The 22,897-nt window shown below is 43.3% G+C and overlaps 1 protein-coding gene across 1 annotated transcript in view; it reads right to left on the reverse strand.

Annotated features, from left to right (window-relative positions):
• LOC126259486 (soluble guanylate cyclase 89Db-like) overlaps positions 1–22,897 on the reverse strand; it is a 497,463-nt gene that overhangs the window by 45,479 nt on the left and 429,087 nt on the right. The window contains exons 7-9 of the mRNA XM_049956325.1: positions 22,048–22,155; positions 4,945–5,113; positions 2,283–2,426 (exon numbers count right to left, since the gene is read on the reverse strand). Of these exons, the coding sequence (XP_049812282.1) occupies positions 2,283–2,426; positions 4,945–5,113; positions 22,048–22,155 (421 nt within the window). The remainder of the gene's footprint in view (positions 1–2,282; positions 2,427–4,944; positions 5,114–22,047; positions 22,156–22,897) is intronic.

A 22,897-nucleotide genomic window follows, 5' to 3' on the forward strand; every position in this document is an offset into this window, starting at 1 on the left:
TTTGTTTTGTTTTTGTTTTTTCTGAACGTGAGTGTATATAAGCGAAGCAGAGACGATTGGGGATCGTGGTAAGTTGTCATTCATTTGTGTTAGTACACTGCATATTTTAATAGTGACGGTAGGGGAGCAAACCGTAAAATTCGCGTTTATGTATCCTAATTCAAATAAAACCAAAACACAATACAATCTAAAACTACACTCTACTACCACAATGAGGTGACAAAAGTCACAGGATAGCGATATACACGTATACAGATGGCGGTAGTATCAGGTACACGCCGTCCGCTGTGACCGAGCGGTTCTAGGCGCTTCAGTCCGGAACCGCGCTGCTGCTACGGTCGCAGGATCGAATCCTGATTCGGGCATGGATGTGTGTGATGTCCTTAGGTTAGTTAGGTTTACGTAGTTCTAAGTCTAGGGGACTGATGACCTCAGATGTTCAGATGTTGAGTCCCATAGTGCTCAGAGCCATTTTAGAACCTTCCTGAAGTCAAGGAACACAGTATCAATCTGAGCGCCGTCGTTTACGGCACTTTGGGTCTCGTATACAACGTATAAAAGGGCAGTGCACTGCCGGAGCTGACTGGGTGTTTATGTTGTCCTCATCATTTCATCATCATCATCATCCTCATTCGTGATTGTGGTTATATTGGAATGTGAAAAAATTGGACTGTGTGAAAACTGGGACTTTGTACTGGCGCTGATGACCGGGCAGTTGAGTGCCCCACAAACCAAACATCATCATCATCATCTTCATCATCATCACCGCAGGAGCTGTCATTTGTACTCAGATGATTCATGTGAAAGGGTTTCCGACGTGATTATGGCCACATGAAGGAATTAACAGACTTTGAACACGGAATGGTTGATGGAGCTACAAGTATGGGACATTTCATACCCGAAATCGTTAGTGAATTCAATATTCCGAGATCCACTGTGTCAAGATTGTGCCGAGAATACCAAATTTCAGGCATTAGCTCTCACCACGGACAATGCAGTGCCGACGGCCTCCACTTAACGGCCGACAGCTGTGGCGTCTGCTTATATTTCGCATGTTGTTTTCGCTGTTTTTGCAACAGTGTTTTGAGCGTCTGCGTAGTGCTGTCAGTGCTAACAGACAAGCAACAATGCGTGAAATAACCTCATAAATCATTGTGGGACGTACGACTGAAGTGTCTGTTAGGACAGTGCTGCGAAATTTGGCGTTAATGGTCTATGGCATCCGACAACCGACGCGAATGCCTTTGCTAACAGCACGACATCGCCTGCAACGGCTGCCCTGGACTCGTGACCATATCGGTTTGACCCTAGGCGACTGGAAAACCGTGGCCTCGTCAGATGGGTCCCGATTTCGGTTGGTAGGAGCTGATGGAAGGGCTCGAATGTGGAGCAGACCTCACAAAGCTACGGACCCAAGTAGCCAACAAGGCACTGTGGAAGCTGGTGGTGGCTCCACAATGGTATGGAGTCTGCTTGCATGGAATAGACTGATTTCTTTGGTTCAACTGAACCGATAATTGAGTGGAAATGGTTACGTTCGGCTACCGGGAGACCACCTGCAGCCAAACAACGACGGAATTTTTCTGTATGACAGTGGGACAAGTCAATGCGTCACAGTTTTTCACGATTGGTTTCAAGAACTTTCTGGACAGATCGAGCGGATGATTTGGTCACCCTGATCGCCCGACATGAATCGCATCGAACATTTATCGGACATAATTGAGAGGTCAGTCTGTGCACAAGAACTTGCACCTGCAACACTCTCGCAATTATGGACAGCTATAGAGGCAGCATGCCTCAATATTTCTGCAGGGGACTCCTAGCGACGTGTTGAGTCCATGCCACGTCGAGTTGTTGCAGTGCGCCGGGTAAAAGGAGCTCTTCCACGATGTTAGGAGGTAAACCACGACTTTTATCACCTAATTTTAGTGTATGTTAGGTAATATCAAGCATGATTAAATACTCTACGACACTGTGGGTATTTTTTTACACAGACTCGTATAATGGAAAAAGCATAAACTTCAAATTGCACTAGCGGACCTAACTTAGGTATTTTGCCTTTCTAAAGCTAGCAGTTGCTAATATCTTGCGTTAGCTCTATGCTTCTGGCAGTTTTCATCTGTCATTTAATTTACAGCTTTTAGGTTAGAGTAATCTTTAATTTATATAAATTTTATGATTACTGTAAGTAGGTATAAAAACTAGACTTTCAAAAGTTCAAGAGTTATCAGTGCAGTTTGCTGCTAGTTTCCTGTGCTGTAACAGGGAAACGTCAGAATTACCTTGTACACGTTGTAGCGGTCCATGAGGGCATCAAAACAAGTGAAGACGGCGTTCATGCTGGTCACGACGTCCATGGCGTCCTGCACCGTAGAGGAGCTGAAGTCCACCAACTCGCAGAACAGGATGGACACCTCGTCAAACGACTGCAACAAACGTGTTTTGGTGAACGTTAATGAAGTCAGTGTATTAAGAGGAAAGTTATCATTTCCTTAAACAGTAATCTATTCACCTACACGTCATAAGTTTTCAACGCTTTCCGTGACAAGACACGAAGAATAAGGACTCGTGTGTGATATGGCATCAAAGTTTCTTGATTTCGGAGCCTCAGCGTTTGTTACGACACCATATTCGTTGATTATTTATTAATTATCAGCTTAGATTTTTTTATATATTCTTAAACAGAATTGGTTTTATCTGGCCTGTCACGTTTATTACTGAAAATCTAGTTTACGCTGACTTCTCTTGAAGTATGCTTCAACCGAACAGAAGCAAGTTTCAGTAACGTAATTTTAGAGACAATGTGAGTGAGCATACGTGTACTTTAAATAAAAGGTACTTACAGTGCTAGAAACTTCAAATTAACTATGCTCAGATCACGAATCAAAAGTAAATTGAAGAGATAGAGACCTAGTTACTTTTTTCTATTGCCATCCAGACGCAACGAGCTTTAGTGTAAACCTATATCTTTAGGATTGGACTGTTAGAAGCTGACGCTGGCTGCTCCACTCGTCCTCAAATAGTAGGTATACTCAAATGTGGCTGAGGATACTAACATTTCTAACGAGGCCCTTTTCCCTAACTTTGGCATCCAACTCCAGTGAGAAAGTGCAAGAATAATTTGCTCATGAAATTAATATGACGGTAGTTATCAATATCTTCCTGTACTGTGAAACCCGTCACAAAATATGTATAGTACGGACAAAAATAAGGTGACGAAAAATATAAATTCAAGAAATTCTAGAAAATTCTCAAAAGTTTTTTAGCTTATTCAGTAAGATAGTAATACGTGCCAAATGTAATTTTAAATAATTCTAAAACATACTGGTCGCGAGATGTCACATAAATTTGAGTCAGACTGACGGTTGTTAAACCCTGATAGTACTATCAAAAATAGTAATACAAAAAACTGAATTATATTCACATCGTGTATAAACTAATTTATATGGCCTGTAATCGTTATTTCTGTTATACTGCGTATTAAATTTCGTATTTACTTAAGAATGGTTAAGTAGCATGGTATCAATGAAGCTCTTGTGAAATAAAAAAATCCAACAAGTTTAAAACTTATTTTTACTTATTTTTTTGTTGGTACGTTAGAGCTTAACGACTCATCGATGTAGGTGTCATTACAAACCAGTCATGGGATTTACTAAGTGCGATTTAAGGAAAAGATGGGGAGAATTTAAAATTGGTATGGGTTTAAGGCTCACAGCTATCGAATAGGTTTTGTTCTGTTTCGAGTGTTACGTATTAAATACCAAGGCTTATAAAACTTTGTCAATTATGTGTGTGGGATACTGCGGCTATGATGAATAAAGGTTTCCACGAATAACTACAACCAGTCGATGCTTCAATATTTTTTACAATGACCGGTACCACCTGATGATGAGTCGATAGTGGTTTGTAACAGGTCATGGTAAATAAATAAAAACTGAAGTATCGCAGTTATTTCTGGACACCATCAATAATATTTCTTATCTGGGAAGGGAAGATACTTATTACTGTAAATATTATTGATTTTACGAAATAACGGGAACTTGTTTGCCTTTTCGTGGGTTCTAGATGAGATTTTCCGTTTTTTATCTAGTTGCTTGCTGGCGACTAAGACTGATATGCATGGAGAAAGAACCGTTCATTATTGAGAAATATATTTCAAAAGTCACTTAAAGTATTTTACGGAAATGACAATACATGATAGCCGGAATAGCTGGACAAGATGCCTATGCTATCTAAAATGTGTCCACTGTCTTAAGCAATGCCACATCTCTGTGGATGTAGAGTATCACTGTGAGTTCATTTTACTCGCGCTCCATTAGACGTTACTGATAACTTCAAATGTAAGCCAAGAAACAATAAACTTAAGATTTAAGCTGACAAGAGACTGCTCAACAGAACACAGTGAGAAATGCTCTACGAAACTGAGGATCGTAGAAATCAGGCATGGGCGTTACGGTCGCTGCCCTAGAAGTCACTGATGGTACAGCATGCCAACCAACACGGATGCCTTCTCAAGCGAAGGCCCTGCAAGCATGCATGAAACATAAAAGGTTTCATAATAAGCTGCTATAGTAATTCCTCTCTTCCAATTTTGTATGACAAATATTGTTTTATTCAACTACGACTCAAATAATTAAGTTAGTGAATCAATTTGCTTTGACGACGTCATGAAATACATAGTCCGTTTTCTACTTTCTTTAGCTAGATCTGATTAAATATTTTGTCACCACTAAGGCACAAAAAGGAAACAAGGCAGTTAACCAGCTTTTTCACCTTGGAAAGTAGTGTAAACCTCTGTTGTTCATATCCTGAGCTGCAGCAAGTCTCCTACATTTGGAGAGACAAAGGTAGACGTGTCAAATACGAGTGCTGAGAAGCAATGAGTGGCATAAAACAGAGTATAGCACGTCAACCCTTCGTCGCTTCAAATCTTTTGTGACATACCTGACAGGTACTGATGGGATCCCCTCCAGAACGCAGCCTGTCCGCCACAGGTTTCGGAATCATAGAGTACAGAAGATCATCGCCACGCTGTTTCCAGGAGTCCAGCTCTGCGTAACTCTTCTCCAGCTCCATGGAACGTTGTTCTGCTCGTTCAAACATGAGCTCCAGCCTGTAAAAGTAGACGTGGTAAGACACTTCTCTCCTTGTCTCTGTCTAATTTGAGACTACCAATCTCATTTTCATGGGGATGGATACTTAATTCATTTGGTGATTTCTGAGATGAAGTACAATCATGTTCATAAATTAAGGATAATTGCATAATGTGGAGCCACACAACGCGGCACTAGACAAAACTGGCGCTAATAGCATAGACACATGTGGAACACACACGACACAGATCTGTAAGTCCACGGTATTGGTGATAACTTGAGAAAATCGTCCCGAAACACATGTGCTACAAAACGCCACTGTCTCCAGCGCATGTACCCCGACATCAACATGGGATATGATCATCATGCACACATACACAGGCCGCACAACGGTTTGGCATAATCTGGATCAGGTGGTAGAGCAGCTGCTGGGTTATAGCCTCCCATTCTTGCACCAGTGCCTGTCGGAGCTCCTGAAGTGTCCTAGGGGCGTGAGGACGTGCAGCGATACGCCGACCGAGACCATCCCAGACGTGCCTAATGGGGTTTAGGTCTAGAGACAGGCAGGCCACTCCATTTTCATCTTCTGTTCCAAGGTACTCCTCCATGATGGCAGCTCGGTGGGGCCGTGCGTTATCATCCATCACCAGGAAGGTGGGACCAATTGCACCCCTGAAAAAGGCGGACATACTGGTGGAAAATGACGCCCCGATACACCTGACCTGTTACAGTTCCTCTGTCATAGATATGCAGGGGTGTACGTGCACCGATCATAATCCCAACCCACACCATCAAACCACGACTTCCATACAAGTCCTTTTCAAGGACATTAAGGGGTTGGTATCTGGTTCCTGGTTCACGCCAGATGAAAGTCCGGAGAGAATCACTGTTCAGACTATACCTGGACTCGTCCGTGAACATAACCTGGGACCACTGTTCCAATGACCATGTACTGTGTTCTTGACACCAGGCTTTACGGGCTCTCCTGTGACCAGGGGTCAGTGGAATGTACCTTGCAGGTCCCTGGGCGAATAAACCATGTCTGTTCAGTCGTCTGTAGACTGTGTGTCTGGAGACAACTGTTCCAGTGGCTGCGGTAAGGTCCCGAGCAAGGCTACCTACAGTACTCTGTGGCCGTCTGCGGGCACTGATGGTGAGATATCGGTCTTCTTGTGGTGTTGTACACTGTGGACGTCCCGTACTGTAGCGCCTGGACAAGTTTCCTGTCTGCTGGAATCATTGCCATAATCTTGAGATCGCACTTTGTGGCGCACGGAGGGCCCGTGCTATGACCTACTGTGTTAGACCAGCCTCCAGTCGCCCTAGTATTCCACCCCTCATAACCTCATCAATATGTGTACTTTGAGCCATTTTCAACACACAGTCACCATTAGCAGGTCTGAAAACGTCTGCACACTTACTCGCTGCACCGTACTCTGATATGCACCAACACACCTCTGCGTATGTGGACTGTTGCCAGCGTCACCGTGCAACGACCGCAGGTCAAATGCACCGCATGGTCATACCTCGAGGTGATTTAAACCCGCAAGCCGCCCACTAGAGCGTTGTTTCACCATGTATCAGCATTATCATTGATTTACGAGCATGAATGCATTTAGCACCTGGGGTGTGCCTACGGTGATTACTCATCTAAGTCAACTCCAAAAAAACGTGATTTCCAGCATAATAAGGGATGAGAGCGTTACTGAAATAAGTTGTCTTGCCAAAAGTCTCCCGGGGCACCAATGTTACATGACTCCAATTGCACTCTTAGCGGTGCTGTTGTCAGGTAGAAACATAAGAAAAGCACTAATATGCAATAAAAGCTCTGGTGGTCCCAAGAAATCCACTGACAGTTGCCCAAACGTACAAAACAGTCATTAGACTTCACCATCATGTGTTTCGCAGGATTCCTCTCGTAGCACAAGTACAGTGGTAGAAACAAATCTATTATTGATTTGTGGAGCAGTGCAAGGTTTTATCAAGCGCTGAGTCACGGTACATCGTATGGTGCATTGGGTCGGATGCCTGCTGACCGACATCTATCCGAATAACGCGATTACAATAAAAATATATATATGACGGTAGCATCTGTTCCCGAAAGAACAGTTACCCTGGATGACCATGCAGCTTTGCTAGAAATGAAATGATAATTAAATAGACACCATAGCTGCATACAGGCGTTGATGTACTTCATTGGGGACATGTTGAAAATGTGTGCCCCGACCGGGACTCGAACCCGGGATCTCCTGCTTACATGGCAGACGCTCTATCCATCTGAGCCACCACGGGCACAGAGAATATTGCGTCTGCAGGGACTTATCCCTTGCACGATCCACGTGAGATCCACATTCCCAACATGTCCACACCACTACATTCGCAGTGCGCCTAATAGATGTTTGCCCATCATACTCATTACTCGTGGCAGATTAATCTACCAAGTTCCGTACGAGTTCGGGCATAGCGTGTGCGTTCGCACAAGAAAGTCAATGGCCGGGAAGCCATATTTTTAACTATATATGACGGTAGCATCTGTTCCCGAAAGAACAGTTACCGTGGATGACCATGCAGCTTTGCTAGAAATGAAATGGTAATTAAATAGACACCCTAGCTGCATACAGGCGTTGATGTACTTCATTGGGGACATGTTGAAAATGTGTGCCCCGACCGGGACTCGAACCCGGGATCTCCTGCTTACATGGCAGACGCTCTATCCGAATTCGTACGGGACTTGGTAGATTAATCTGCCACGAGTAATGAGTATGATGGGCAAACATCTATTAGGCGCACTGCGAATGTAGTGGTGTGAACATGTTGGGAATGTGGATCTCACGGGGATCGTGCAAGGGATAAGTCCCTGCAGACGTAATATCCTCTGTGCCCGTGGTGGCTCAGATGGATAGAGCGTCTGCCATGTAAGCAGGAGATCCCGGGTTCGAGTCCCGGTCGGGGCACACATTTTCAACATGTCCCCAATGAAGTAAATCAACGCCTGTTTGCAGCTAGGGTGTCTATTTAATTATCATTTCAATAAAAAAAAAGGTAAGAGTGGTGTGACGGTATGGCGTTGTTTTTCCTGGTTTTGATCGATGGCGAAAAGAAAGCAGGTTTTTATCAAAAGATTTTAGACAAATATTCACTTCCAGTTTGGCATGACTACTTCGCTATCAACATGATTGTGCTCTTTTATAGAAAGATCGTTAAATAGTGATTCGATGAAAGTCGATGTAACTGGATTGACTTCCTCGTGGCTTCGGAGAAAATAACTTGTCGCATACAGTACTTGGAATAAATTAAAGCGCTGATTGTATGGGAGACCAATTCGGCTCAAAGCCTGGAACAACGGTTCACTCTGTTTCAAGAACAATGTTAACAGATTCTCAATCAATGCAGCAGACCTTTGTAGAAATATTTTTGGAACTTCCTTCATTGCTTGTCTTTCGCTGTAGATTAGATATACTTCTTGTTCCATATACCCATAGAGAGGAGATCTTCAAGAATGTAGATCACGAAACAAGAACATATTTACACAAAAAAATGCTTAGCGAAAAATGTCCATACCACAAATGTTTCGTGGAATGGTCCTCACTGATGTGGAATATGTCAAAAAGTGTAAAATATTTTCATTCAAAAAAAAAATGTGTGTGAAATCTTATGGGACTTAACTGCTAAGGTCATCAGTCCCTAAGCTTACACACTACTTAACCTAAATTATCCTAAGGACAAACACACACACCCATGCCCGAGGGAGGACTCGAACCTCCGCTGGGACCAGCCGCACAGTCCGTGACTGCAGCGCCTTAGACCGCTTGGCTAATCCTGCACGGCTTCATTCAAAAGGTGACATTTAGAAGACCGACAGAATAGACATCAATCATATACACATACATTTCTGTGATAGTGTGACGGCTCCATTACATTTCCTTCAGCGCGGATGCATTAATATCATCCGAACTCCTACGAGAATCAGTAATTCTCGAGTAGAACTTGCATTGCAGTGTGCGACAAGTTGAAACTTTAGACCAATCTGGGATCGTGGCCAGTTAACGGAACCGCTCAAAGGGATCGCTACAGCCGGGTTCGATTTCTGGTCCAGCACACGTGTGCATTTCCACAGTGCCCTGTGGGGTTGGAAGTCACTAGCTTCCTACCCACCCTTTCCCTTTCCTTCCCATACCTCCATTTCATATAAAGAGACAAGTTTGTCACATAACATGTAAATGTACGATACAGTGAGGTGCTTATGACAGTTCGTATGCCATTATAGCCAGACAGATAATCCCTTGTCAGGCTATTTACATCGATCACATTACTGCGCTGAAGGTGTACAGAAGTCAGATATTTTAAATGAGCACAGCGTCCTTTGACTGTATTGTTGTTTATTTAATTACGATCCTGGTTTCGGCCTTTTATGCCATTTTCAAGTGATAGCGTTTATGTCATTAACATATATTCCATTACTGACATTAATGACATAAACTGAATCACTTGAAAATGGCATAAAGGGCTGAAACCTGGGTTGTAGCCGGCATTTTCAAGTGATAGCGTTTATGTCATTAACATATATTCCATTACTGACATTAATGACATAAACTGAATCACTTGAAAATGGCATAAAGGGCTGAAACCTGGGTTGTAGCCGGCCGGTGTGGCCGAGCGGCTGTAGGCGCTTCAGTCTGGAACTTCGCGACCGCTACGGTCGCAGGTTCGAATTCTGCCTCGGGCATGGATGTGTGTGATGTTGTTAGATTAGTTAGGTTTAAGTAGTTCTAAGTTATAGAGGACTGATGACCTCAGGTGTTAAGTCCCATAGTGCTCAGAGCCATTTGAACCATTTTCGAACCTGGGTCTTAATTAAATAAATAACGATACAGTTAAATTGCGGTGTAATCATTTAAAAATTAATGTCTGTCTGTTGCCCAGCAACATCAAAAGAAGTTAGCTACTACGCAACATTATTTTATACTATTAATAAAATCTATATTAATGGGTTCTGCTAACAAGTAGTTAGTAAATTCTTAGGCTCTTCTTAAACTGATCATTATTAGTAGCTAAACATTTCATGGCACTGGTGTATTATTGAAATATGTGTTTCCAAATAGCGGTGACTTTTCTGGACCAAAGAAAGTGACTTTAAACTTTTCAAGCATTATTCTTATTTCTAGTATTGATTCTATGAAATAAGCTGTTGGTTTGAAAGACGGGGATGTAAATTATGACAAATTCCATTGTGGAATAAATACATTGAGAAGCAGTAGTTCATTCCCAGTGCCTTTAAAAGACCTCTGCAGCACATTCCCGAATTCACGCTATAAATTATTGTTACCCCAAAAAATGTTCGCGTATGGAAAGAAGCTAAACAATGTCTGCCAGTTTTTTATTTTTTTATCACCTATGTCTGACAATATTCATATTATAAATCAGTATTTGTTTACATGCTTTAACAGTTCTATGTTTCTGCATCTGTACTCTGCAAGCTACCTTGCAGTGTGCAGTGGAGGGTATTTCTATCTTCGTCTCCCTTCCCTGTTCTATTTGCAAATGGCTTGTGGGAAAAATGACTGTCGGTGAACGTTCCTGTATGCACTGCTTATTTCACTTGTCCATGTTGAACAAAACGATGTTTGTGGATCTTTTTATTTTTCATGAAGATATACACATTTGATATGAAGTATACATCGCCTCAGTTCTCTTTTATTACCGACCTGTTTGCGCTTGTTAAATTGCTCCCTCATCTACCGTGGGCTAATTTTCCATTTTCATACTTACTAGACTCAACATTCATACTCAGTCTAACTGCGTTTATACGTAAAAAAAATGCAGTTTTCACAGAAGCCACTACTTTGCAGCGATCAAGATGCGTGAAGTTGCTTACAGTTGAAATTTTCTTCCTGAGATATACATCCAACAGTGCTTGAAGTACCTTCACATGCCTCTAGTGAAAAGCCAACGGCAAAAGCATCGGCAGACAGGTCCAGGCCCAAACGGCACTCCCTCCCCCGCAGGCCAAAATGGTCGCCGCGACTGTATTTCCCAGCCGACGCCAACGGTCTTCCTAGATATGTAAAAAGCGCATGACAAAATCTGGCAGGACAATCTTGTGTAGAAAATGCTGAAACAGTCGACTATCCCCGACATCTACGTGAAGAACGCGGATAATTTCCTCCACGATAGAACCTTCTTGGTTACTCAGCAAGACCAACGCTCCAGCCTACGTCACGTGTCGATGGGTACCCCTCAGGGCTCTGTGTTGTCTCTCATCATTTTTAACATTTATGTTAACGATATGCCAGTCCTCCCTCACTGCCACCTGGCGCAATACACCGATGATACGGCGCTCTATAGCACCGGCCGCAACACAGACCAGCTCATTGCTCACCTCCAGAGGCAGGTGGACGCGACAAGACCTGGTGTCATTCCAACAGGATTGCCCTCAATGCCGCCAAAACTACGACAGTCTATTTCACTAAACGGCGCCCCATCCCCTGCCACAACATCACTATTATAGGTACCCAGGTTCCATGGTCTCCTGATACCAAATACCTAGGTGCCTGGATGGAAAAAAAACTGCTCTTCCATCGCCATGCAGAATATGTACACAAAAAAGGACTCAATCTGATAAAAGCGTTGTACCCAGTGTTCACCAGCAGGGAATTGAACCTCAACACCAAGCTCTGGCTATACCGGATGGTTGTCCACCCTTCCCTCACCGACGGCTCCCTTGCGCGGGCTATGATTAGTGCCAGATGCAGACCCTCCAGCGCCTGCAGAATAAGGTGCTTCGGTGGAGCCTGCATGCCCCTCCCCTCACGAAGGTAGTTACCCTCCAGGAAGAAACGGACATGGCCACACTCTCAAGACGTCCAAGCGACAGAAGGCCTCTATGCCAAATTAGAAGCCCTGCACGACACAGTCGCTGGATTACAAAACAGTGGCACACTGCCTCTCCAGCACTGGCGCCGACACCCTGTACCTCTCACCATCCATGAGGACTCCGATTCCGACCATGGCTAACGATAGTACTATTACAGCAACTAATGAAGCGTTTGTGTTGATCTGACCACTCGATGGGTATCGACCATCGTAAACCACCACTTTGATACGTCATGTAGTTCGAAGTTACTTAAATATTTGCCTGCAATCTGCACTTCCACCGTCATAGGGTGGTGTGGGACGTAAGTCCCACCGCCACACCTTCAACGTGCACTCCAGTGATGTCTTTGGAATGACGTCATTGTCGAAAGGAGCAGTTTTACACTCCGCGAAGACAGTAGGACCGTAAGCAACCAGTGAAGCTGTATTTCAACCTCCTACAAAAAATAAGTACTGAAGTGAACTGTACCAATTCTTCATCAGCTCTGATAACCTGAAAGTATTCCAAGAAAACTAGAAGGAAGAACGGAACGTGCTACAGTGCCATCACATATACTGAATTACGAGCTCTTGTTTCCCACACGTAAGTTTCTGGATATTGAAAAGAGAAATGTATGTTCTACATTAAACTGCTCCTTCTCAATCGTAGTGGGTAAAAGCTGATTGTCTGCTCAAATGTCCCGAACATTGCGATGCCACATTTCTGAAAGTAGCGACCATATATGGAACGCAGAAATGTGATTCAGACCAATGACGTTGGTCTAGAGAGATCTTCTCAGAAGAATCCCAGTGGCCCCCGGGCTAATAATCTCACAAGGAGAGACCAAGACGTTCGTATCACGGATTTACTTTAAGCTATGTACACTTTTAGGAGTCCATTAGGACAACATACTCTGCAAGCGGTGGGCACTCTATTTAGGCGATTTCGAGAAAACTGGAAGAGAAGTTTTGCCTGTCATTAATGTACCGGTACCTTGTGAGCCTGAGCACGAGATCGCAGCAGTCATTTGGTTAGCGTTCGAGCTTTAAGGGTACTCTCGACTATTGGGCGTTGTTACAGGAATGACATGACTGATGACACTTTCACGATACCGTTAGCTTTTTGCCCGTTATTTGAGTATTGGCTTCACGGATCCCCCCGCAGCTGGAGCGTACCGGGAATGAGAAGATGGTCTGATGCTGCTCTCGTTACGGACACTGACGTGGACCACGGAACTGCGAATATATTCGCCGAGAAGATGTGCCCGTCCATGCGCCAGCCGTGCGGCGGGAACTTACTACTCATTTATTCTTTTCATTACAGTGATGTCGCAGAAATGTTTTGCTTTTCCTTGAGGAACTTTTCTTTTTTCTTATAAAGTTCTAAAAAAACTACTGTTGTTGTACAACATCTTAGTGATGTCATTACTTAACTTCGGTTTTCTTTCTTCTTAGTTATAACCTGTCTAATGTTTAGTTAATTATTATAGAGGTGCATTAAAGACAGATATTTTCTTAAAGGTTCTGATATACAGTGGTAATGACCGTCATAAGCCAAGCTACAAAACTCTTCGTATCAAATAAAAAATAAAGAAAAAATTCTGGAGGGGGCGGTTCAGGAACGCGAAGGGGGAGGCATCGTGTCCACCCTGCTTCCAACAGCCCGAAGCTGACCACTCTACTTCCTTAGAAAAAAGGAAGAAAAAGATACCTGTAAAAATAGGCTCCGTAAATAAAGGCTCCTTAAGAAAAGGCTCCGTAATTGGCGGGTCGCTGGATCGAGTCCCGCTCGTTTTTCTTTCTTTTCCAACGCTGGTCACGTTGTTTCATACATATTACGTTTGAAAAGTAATATGGCGAAAAACGCGTGTAGTTGTATGAACTTTTATTGAATTTACAATGTTATTTGCTTGTCTGCTAATTTAAATATTATACGCTACTGACCATTAAAATTGCTACACCACGAAGATGACCTGCTACAGACGCGATATTTAAGCAGCGACAGGAAGAAGATGCTGTGATATGCAAATAATTAGCTTTTCAGAGCATTCACACAAGGTTGGCGCCGGTGGCGACACCTACAACGTGCTGACATGAGGAAAGTTTCCCACCGATTTCTCATACACAAACAGCAGTTTGCAGGCGTTGCCTGGTGAAACGTTGTTGTGACGCCTCGTGTAAGGAGGAGAAATGCGTACCATCACGTTTCAGACTTTGATAAATGTCGGATTGTAGCCTATCGCGATTGCGGTTTATCGTATCGCGACATTGCTGCTCGCGTTGCGAGATCCAATGACTGTTAGCAGAATATGGAATTGGTGGGTTCAGGAGGGTAATACGGAACGCCGTGCTGGATCCCAACGGCCTCGTATCACTAGCAGTCGAGGTGACAGGCATCTTATCCGCATGGCTGTAACGTCTCGATCCCTGAGTCAACGGATGGGGAAGTTCGCAAGACAACTACCATCTGCACGAACAATTCGCCGACCTTTGCAGCAGCATGAACTATCAGCTCGAACACCATGGCTGCTGTTACCCTTGACGCTGCATCACAGACAGGAGCACCTGCGATGGTGTACTCAACGACGAACCTGGGTGCACGAATGGCAAAACGTCATTTCTTCGGATGAATCCAGGTTCTGCTTACAGCATCATGATGGTCGCATCCGTGTTTGACGACATCGCGGTGAACGCACATTGGAAGCGTGTATTCGTCATCGCCATACTGGCGTATCACCCGGCGTGATGGTATGGGATGCCATTGCTTACACGTCTCGGTCACGTCTTGTTCGCATTGACGGCTCTTTGAACAGTGGACGTTACATTTCAGATGTGTTACGACCCGTGGCTCTACCCCTCATTCGATCCCTGCGAAACCCTATATTTCAGCAGGATAATGCACGACTGCATGTTGCAGGTCCTGTACGGGCCTTTCTGGATACAGAAAATGTTCGACTGCTGCCCTGGCCAGCACATTCTCCATATCTCTCACCAACTGAAAACGTCTGGTCAATGGTGGCCGAACAACTGGCTCTTGATGAACATGAACTGTGGTATCGTGTTGAAGCTGCATGGGCATTTGTACCTGTACACGCCGTCCAAGCTAAGTTTGACTCAATGCCCAGGCGGATCAAGGCCGTTATTACGGCCAGAGGTGGTTGTTCTGGGTACTGATTTCTCAGGATCTATGCACGCAAATTGCGTGAAAATGTAATCACATGTCAGTTCTAGTATAATATATTTGTCCAATGAATACACGTTAATCATCTACATTTCTTCTTGGTGTAGCAATTTTAATGGCCAGTAGTGTATTTAAAATTATCAATAAGTAAACGACCAAACGCATAAAGTTTTCGCGAAAATGCGTCCCTGACGTGATCTGCGAAATTCTTTATACATGCAATAGGGTAAGGTATCGAGAAGTGGTTTGTAGTCGGATGGATCGTTCTGCAGACACAAGTTGCAAGGACGAGGGACAGGCTTGGAAAGCCCAAGTCAAACAACGGTAAATCAAGGTGTAAAAAACTTTATACAATAATAGAATGGGTTATAGTATGCCAGAATGTGAGGGTAATGTGCACTTTTCAAACAAACACGGAAAACATAAATGAAAACGCCATCTACTACAGCGAATTAATGCATGGCTTCCCGCATGCACAAAGAAACATCAGTGTGTCTAAAGAAAAACAAAAGCTCGTTGACATTTCGAAAAATTTCTCTTTCTGCCAATAATACTGATCAAATCAAGCGTAACGCAGCATTTTCGCAAATATCGCTGTCGAAACCTGGCGATGTATGATTAAATGTATTTTAATAGCATCTTCACGAGAAGCAGTTCTCTTACGTTGTCAATCAAATAGGAAGTTTGAAAGTGCCTGATAAAATTTTTAAGTGGCCTATAGAAATAAAAGTAACATAATATTTGTTTTAATAATAAAAATTAATAAACAGCGAAATTACATTGGCAATTCAATAAAAGTTCATACAAATACATGGGTCTTCCCATCATATACTTTCAAATGTAATATGCAGGAAATAATACGACTGGAGATGAAAACAATATAAATAAAAATAATAAGCGGGAGTCGTTCCAGCGACCACGGAGCTCGAACGCTAAACACATGAGCGCCGCCAGCTCATGCTCAGAGCCGCAATGCATCGGTATATCGTTGACGCGTGGACCTTCTCCTGTGATTTTCTTGAAATCGCCTTACTACTTACCCATTACGTTGTCCTAATAGACTGTTAAAAGTGTAAAACGTTTCAAGTAAATCCGTGATCCGGATGTTGTGGCTCCTCTTTGTTAGTACTATTGTCGTCAATGTAACAACTACATGTTATAGAAAGTGGATGGTCAGGTGGAAACGGTATTATACCGAGACCGTGAAAGGTTATCTCTTTGTTCTGCAGAAGTTATGAGACGCAGCCGTACACAGAGAGGGCGCCACACAGGGACGCAGCCTCCAGATGGGGCAACGTAGTAGTGGTCAGACACCATAAAGGACGCACACAACACGAAATATGTTAAAGTTGCTCCTTAATGTAACACAAATAGGAGAGCCCAACTGGACATCATATTAGTTACATTTGTCATCCTTCAATGGATTCGTGACTAGACAAGTTTTCATAGAATTGTCAGTACCAATGATCATTTAACTACATTGCCACGCATCCTTTTCTCACACAACATACGCAATTTACAGTTTCGGTTAATAAATTATTGTAATCTGATGGTGTATTGCGCTAACACTATCTAGCCCTGTGATGAAGTTGTATACCCGGGTTCCCGGGTTCGATTCCCGGCGGGGTCAGGGATTTTCTCTGCCTCGTGATGGCTGGGTGTTGTGTGCTGTCCTTAGGTTAGTTAGGTTTAAGTAGTTCTAAGTTCTAGGGGACTTATGACCACAGCAGTTGAGTCCCATAGTGCTCAGAGCCATTTTGAACCATTTTTTTGAAGTTGTATATATGCTGCGTGCAAGCAAGCCACCTAAACAACCGCAACTACTCTGGGCGATAGGGAGGTTTTCTTCCAGCCACATTTATGTTTGAGGCCAATAGCATTTGGTGAATACGACAGGTATCTTTCATTTGATCGTAGCCCAGTGGATAATGATACAATCAGCGTGGTTGCTGTACCTCTTAAGAGTAGGAACGTAACACAGACAGAATGCCTCGTGCACTATCCGGAGCTAAACAGTGGTTCCGATACGGTTATCGATACGGTGCGACCATAACCGTCGTGTCATGTCGTAGGCGACGCTAGACAGCTTTCTATTTTTGATTTTAATTCTTTACTAAAGGCAGAGTGGAATGTTGGAGTTCCGACCCATGGCAGAATCAGCTGCTTTTCCGCTAAATAACAGGCAGGTCGGTAATGGGTAGCCGGCCGCAGTGGCATAGCGGTTCTAGGCGCTTCAGTCTGGAACCGCGCTGCTGCTAAGGTCGCAGGTTCGAATCCTGCCCGACGTATGGATGTGTGTGATGTCCATAGGTTGGTTAGGTTTAAGTAGTTCTAAGTCTAGGGGACTGATCACCACAGATCTTAAGTCCCATAGCTCTTAGAGCATTTTTTTTTTTTTTTTTTTTTTTAATGGGCAGAGGGAGCCCCAGTAGGGAACATTGGGGAGGGGATTCCTAGTTTCGGCATTCGCCATACAACAAAGGAAAACCTGCTGAGGTATGGAAACTACTTTTAATTCAGTACCACGCTAGACAAAAAATTAAATTTAGTGTATGTAAATGTGTGTATAATAGTAAATTCGATGACTTGCATGGCATCGGTGGTACGCCTAGGACGATGCATGCTCGGCAGTATGCGTCGAGGGACGAGTGGGGTGCAACGTAAGCTCGCCACGACTAGGTGGTGCCGAGCTTCGATTACAACTAGCCATACGCTGCGAGGTCTGTGTTGTGTACATAGTTCCGCGTAGTCAGCGCGTACACAACTTTCCCACTAGAGCGCGCCCCGCTAAGAGCAACAGCGCAGGCGTAGCGCTCGTCCGTCTCCGCTCTATGAGATGGCGCTGCCAAAAAGACGGACCAAATTCTGCTCCCGCTGATCCGCGTATTAATATGTAACGCAGCCAATGAGATTGCTGCAAACGTAGAACTTTTTCTCCTCGCGGATCACACTCGCGCAGTGATACCTGAACGCTCGAGGTATTATTGTTAAGTAGGCTGTTTAGGTTTTTGTATTGGTAAGCCACGTAGCGCTCTGTATGAAAATCAATGGCTGTGCTGTGTGTAGTCTGTGGCTGGTTTGCATTGTTGTTGGCCATTGTAGTGTTGGGCAGTTGGCTATTAACAGCGCGTAGCGTTGCGCAGTTGGAGGTGAGCCACCAGCAGTGGTGGATGTGGGGAGAGAAATGGCGGAGTTTTGAAATTTGTAAGACTGGATGTCATGAACTGCTATATATATTATGACTATTAAGGTAAATACATTGTTTGTTCTCTATTAAAATCTTTCATTTGCTAACTATGCCTATCAGTAGTTAGTGCCTTCAGTAGTTTGAATGTTTTATTTAGCTGGCAGTAGTGGCGCTTGCTGTATTGCAGTAGCTTGAGTAACGAAGATTTTTGTGAGGTAAGTGATTTGTGAAAGGTATAGGTTAATGTTAGTCAGGGCCATTCTTTTGTAGGGATTTTTGAAAGTCAGATTGTGTTGCGCTAAAAAAAAATATTGTGCGTCAGTTTAAGCACAGTCATGTATAATTCTTCAAAGGGGACGTTTCATTATAACGAGTGTACAGACCTCCGATTAGTCAGTCTGCATTAGTCTATAGTCAAGTTTCAGTCTGCGCCTAATAAGATTATCATATTCCTGTACATAGCCATGAAGAAAAATGTATAGACACTTTGTCAAGTATCAAGACCAAAGGAACTTCAGATTGTCAGTTGGAAACAGCGTCCAGAATCAAGTTACGTAATATCTATGATTTTTATTATTTTAATAAATATGTGTGAAAATTAATCAAGTTCTGTTTAAAGTTGGTCACCGTCAATCTGCTACTCTAAGCGTGCAAGTGGCATTTCTATCGTCTGACCTAACGGCAGAAGATAAACACGCCACGATAAGACTACGAGACATTGCTGACACTCGCCTACTTCGTTAGAGCGATAAGTCAAATAATCTGATGGTGTGTGTACCGAAGGTCTTACAGTACGCACACCACAGTCCGTGCCCGGCTTAAAAGATAAATGATTTTCTCCTTGGATCTGTTGCTTTACAGATACGCAGGAAACTCGGTCTGCTCGAGACAACTCGGCCGTACAGATATTTGATTGGTGTTACTTCTAGGTACTGTAACACATAGCAGTGATATATCTGGACACTGTAAAATGGGCTGCCTATCCCATAGAGTAGGGTTGGTTGCAATCCGGCTCCAGGAAGAAATTTGTGGGAGACAGAGCGAGGCGATGCAGAATTTTGCGACAGAAGCTGTTAAGAAAACTATTGTTACACGTCGTAAAAAAAAATGTTCACGACGCATAAATAAATGATAAATGTAGACATCTGAAGATTTGGTGAACAAACCTTAAACGTCGTAGGGACGTTTTCTATGAACTTAAAGTGTAATAAATAATGTTTTTTGTACGAAAGACTTTTCTCCTCTTTTGTATGTGTTACTGACTCAGTTATGAGCGTAGAAGTTTGACAGAGCAAATAATACATTTATAGAATATTACACAAAAAAATTACAGAAAAATAACAGAGGCTCCTTCATAAAAATGAAGGACTGTGAAACGCTGCTAAACATAATCATAGAGAGTCTACCTCAAATAAGATGAACAACGATTTACCTTAGTTACTTAACATCCATCAAGTAGCCCTGTAATGGAAATAAAACTCGTAGTAATCGGAAGCTCTTCTTAGTGGTGGCACAGAACAGCTTTCGAAGAATTTTGCAAATGATCTAATGTTGCCTGCAAAGGAGTCTGAATGGAAAACGCGGTGCATGTGAGACTAGTGCAGCGTAACTGGATATAGCTACACAATACATATGCCCTGAAATGTACTGATGTTGATGAGGTACTGGTGTTCTCCGCGGATACATTAAACGTCAGGTCCCATCTAAGAGATGTGTGTATGAGAAAAGTAATGAGACTGACATCACTACGAGAGGACTGACAACGCTGTGTTGTTCTACTTGTGTAGACCGGTGTGTTCATCCCTTCCAGATGCTGAGCCCGAGTTTCAGCTCCGTACAGCCATCGCATGATTTTTGACAGCACCGTCAGTGAATAGTGTTTTCGTTGGGTGTTAAGAAAATGGAATATAGGAATTTGGAGTAATGTTATACCATCAAGTTTTGTGTTAAACTTGGGGGATCCTTGACGTTGACCTCTAAAAGTTGAAACAGGACTATGGGGAACATTCCTTATCATGAGCACAAGTTTTTCGCTGGCACAAATTATTTTTGAAGGTTTGAAGATAAACCTCACTCAACGAGACCTTCAACTTCAAAAACCGACAAAAACGTCGAACGTGTGCGTGCTCTTGTGAGATCAGACCGACGTTTAACATTAAGGCTGATGGGTGATCTGTTAAATATTTTCACCGTACATCAGATCTGCCTGAGGTTTTACACAGGTGAAAGATCTGTACCAAAATGGTGCCGAAAAACCTGACAAATGCGCAAAAGGACAGTCGAAGAAACGTGGGAGTTGATCTTATGGAGAAGGTTGGCAATACCACAAATGGTTCAGACTGTGATCATGGGTGATGAATCCTGGATTTTTTAGTACGATCCTCAGATAAAGTGGCAAAGTGAGGAGTGGCACACTGAGACATCTCCCCGAGCGAAAAAAGCTCGACTGAGAAAATCAAAGATCTAAACAATGCTCATTTGTTTTTTGACACTAGGGGCATTACGCTTAAAGAAGTTGTTCCTCCAGGAAAAACTGTCAACGAAGTGTTTTACAAGGAACTTATGTGCAAGGCTGAGGAAAATGTTGAATCGAGTGTGCCCTGACATTACAGACGAGTGGATGCTTCGTAACAACGCCCCATGTCACAAGACCACTTGTTGTTGTGGTCTTCAGTCCAGAGACTGGTTTGATGCAGCTCTCCATGCTACTCTACCCTGTGCAAGCTTTTTCATCTCCCAGTACCTACTGCAAGCTACATACTCTGAATCTGCTTAGTATATTCATCTCTTGGTCTCCCTCTACGATTTTTACGCTCCACGGTGCCCTCCAATACTAAATTGGTGATCCCTTGATGCCTCAGAACATGTCCTACCAACCGATCCCTTCTTCTAGTCAAGTTGTGCCACAAATTTCTCTTCTCTCCAATTCTATTCAAAACCTCCTCATTAGTTATCTGATCTACCCATGTAATCTTCAGCATTCTTCTGCAGCACCACATTTCGAAAGCTTCTATTCTCTTCTTGTCTAAACTATTTATCGTCCATGTTTCACTTCCATACATGGATACACTCCATACAAATATTTTCAGAAACAACATCCTGACACTTTAATCTATGCTCGATGTTAACAAATTTCTCTTCTTCAGAAACGCTTTCCTTGCCATTGCCAGTCTACATTTTATATCCTCTCTGCTTCGACCATCATCAGTTATTTTGCTCCCCAAATAGCAAAACTCCCTTACTACTTTAAGAGTCTCATTTCCTAATCTATTTCCCTCAGCATCACCTGATTTAATTAACATCATTGAATTTTTGACCTCAAAAGGGATTCCTGTTGTTCCACAGCCCTCCTTATTCACCTGGTCTAGTTTCCTGTAAGTTTTTTCTTTCCCCGAAATTGAAAATGTCTTAAAAGGACGTCATTTTGAGACTCTGGAGAACGTTCAGAGAATGTGACCGACTTTTTAAAGACCCTACCAGTTAGAGCATTTCAACGCTGCTGCCAAGACTGGGAAAGACGACTCTGTCGGTGTACAGCTGCCGAAGGGAACTTCTTTGAAGGGGACAATACTGTTGTTGAAAAAAATAAAAACTTTGGTAGATAAAAAGCCAGTCTCATTATTTTTCCGATACACCTTGTGAAAGGGATATTTATAGCTGCACACGCATACAGCGTCCCTGGACAGAGTTGGACTAGGTATGTTATGTGGTGCACTGCAGTGTACTGTACTTACTTGGAGTAGTGCTGCCAGCCAGTGAGCACCATCTCGCGGCTGAGGCCGTGCAGGTTCAGGTCGTTCAGGAACAGGCCCATATTCATCAGGTCGTCCAGGTTGTTGATCCTGCAACAGAGTTTAATGTTCCAGACGGCGCTAATCCGGCGGTGGATGGCATTGCTCTGGTGGAAGATTTTCTGGCAGCCAGAACTGCCGTGCCATTGTCTCACAAAAATAATGGCGGTGCACATATCGAAGAAGATAGTAAAAGGAAGCACAATTAGAACCTGAATTTAGAGTGGGCGGTAACTTTAACGTAGGACAGTCTTAATACTTCTCGCCTCTTCTTCAGTAAGACGACCGTTTAGAACGAGGGTGATTAAGCTGCCCCTACCGCTGTCGTCTTATGCAACCTGCAATGTTATAACTGGCCATCAGAAACAACGCGAGAGATTTTAATATTCTCTCGCTCGCTACGCACCAACTGTTATTCCTATAGAAAAAAATGAGCAGGACCTTGTAGAAAATAGAGTTACAATTTTTCGCTGGAATACGTTTTCGCTGGGGGCCACGATTTTCGAGTTATTCGAGGGAAAAGTTCAAAAGGGACCATCAAACGCACCTACAACCCCACACTCATCCCCCACAACTCAGGATCTCTAGTAAGTTGTTCATGGCACTCCCTCCTACCACAGGTATGCAAATTCCGCTTTTAACGTGCCCATGCGTGCCTGTTAGCCGGGTAGGCAAACAGCAACACGATATCAGCAGGACTGGCAGGTTACTTTACTCCCTTCCAACCTAAGCTGTGCCCCACCCAAGTACGCTAAAGGTGTCTTCGCTCTATTACCTACATTTCTATTCATAA

Source organism: Schistocerca nitens, chromosome 5 (assembly GCF_023898315.1).
Source record: "Schistocerca nitens isolate TAMUIC-IGC-003100 chromosome 5, iqSchNite1.1, whole genome shotgun sequence".
Classification (NCBI taxonomy): domain Eukaryota; kingdom Metazoa; phylum Arthropoda; class Insecta; order Orthoptera; family Acrididae; genus Schistocerca; species Schistocerca nitens.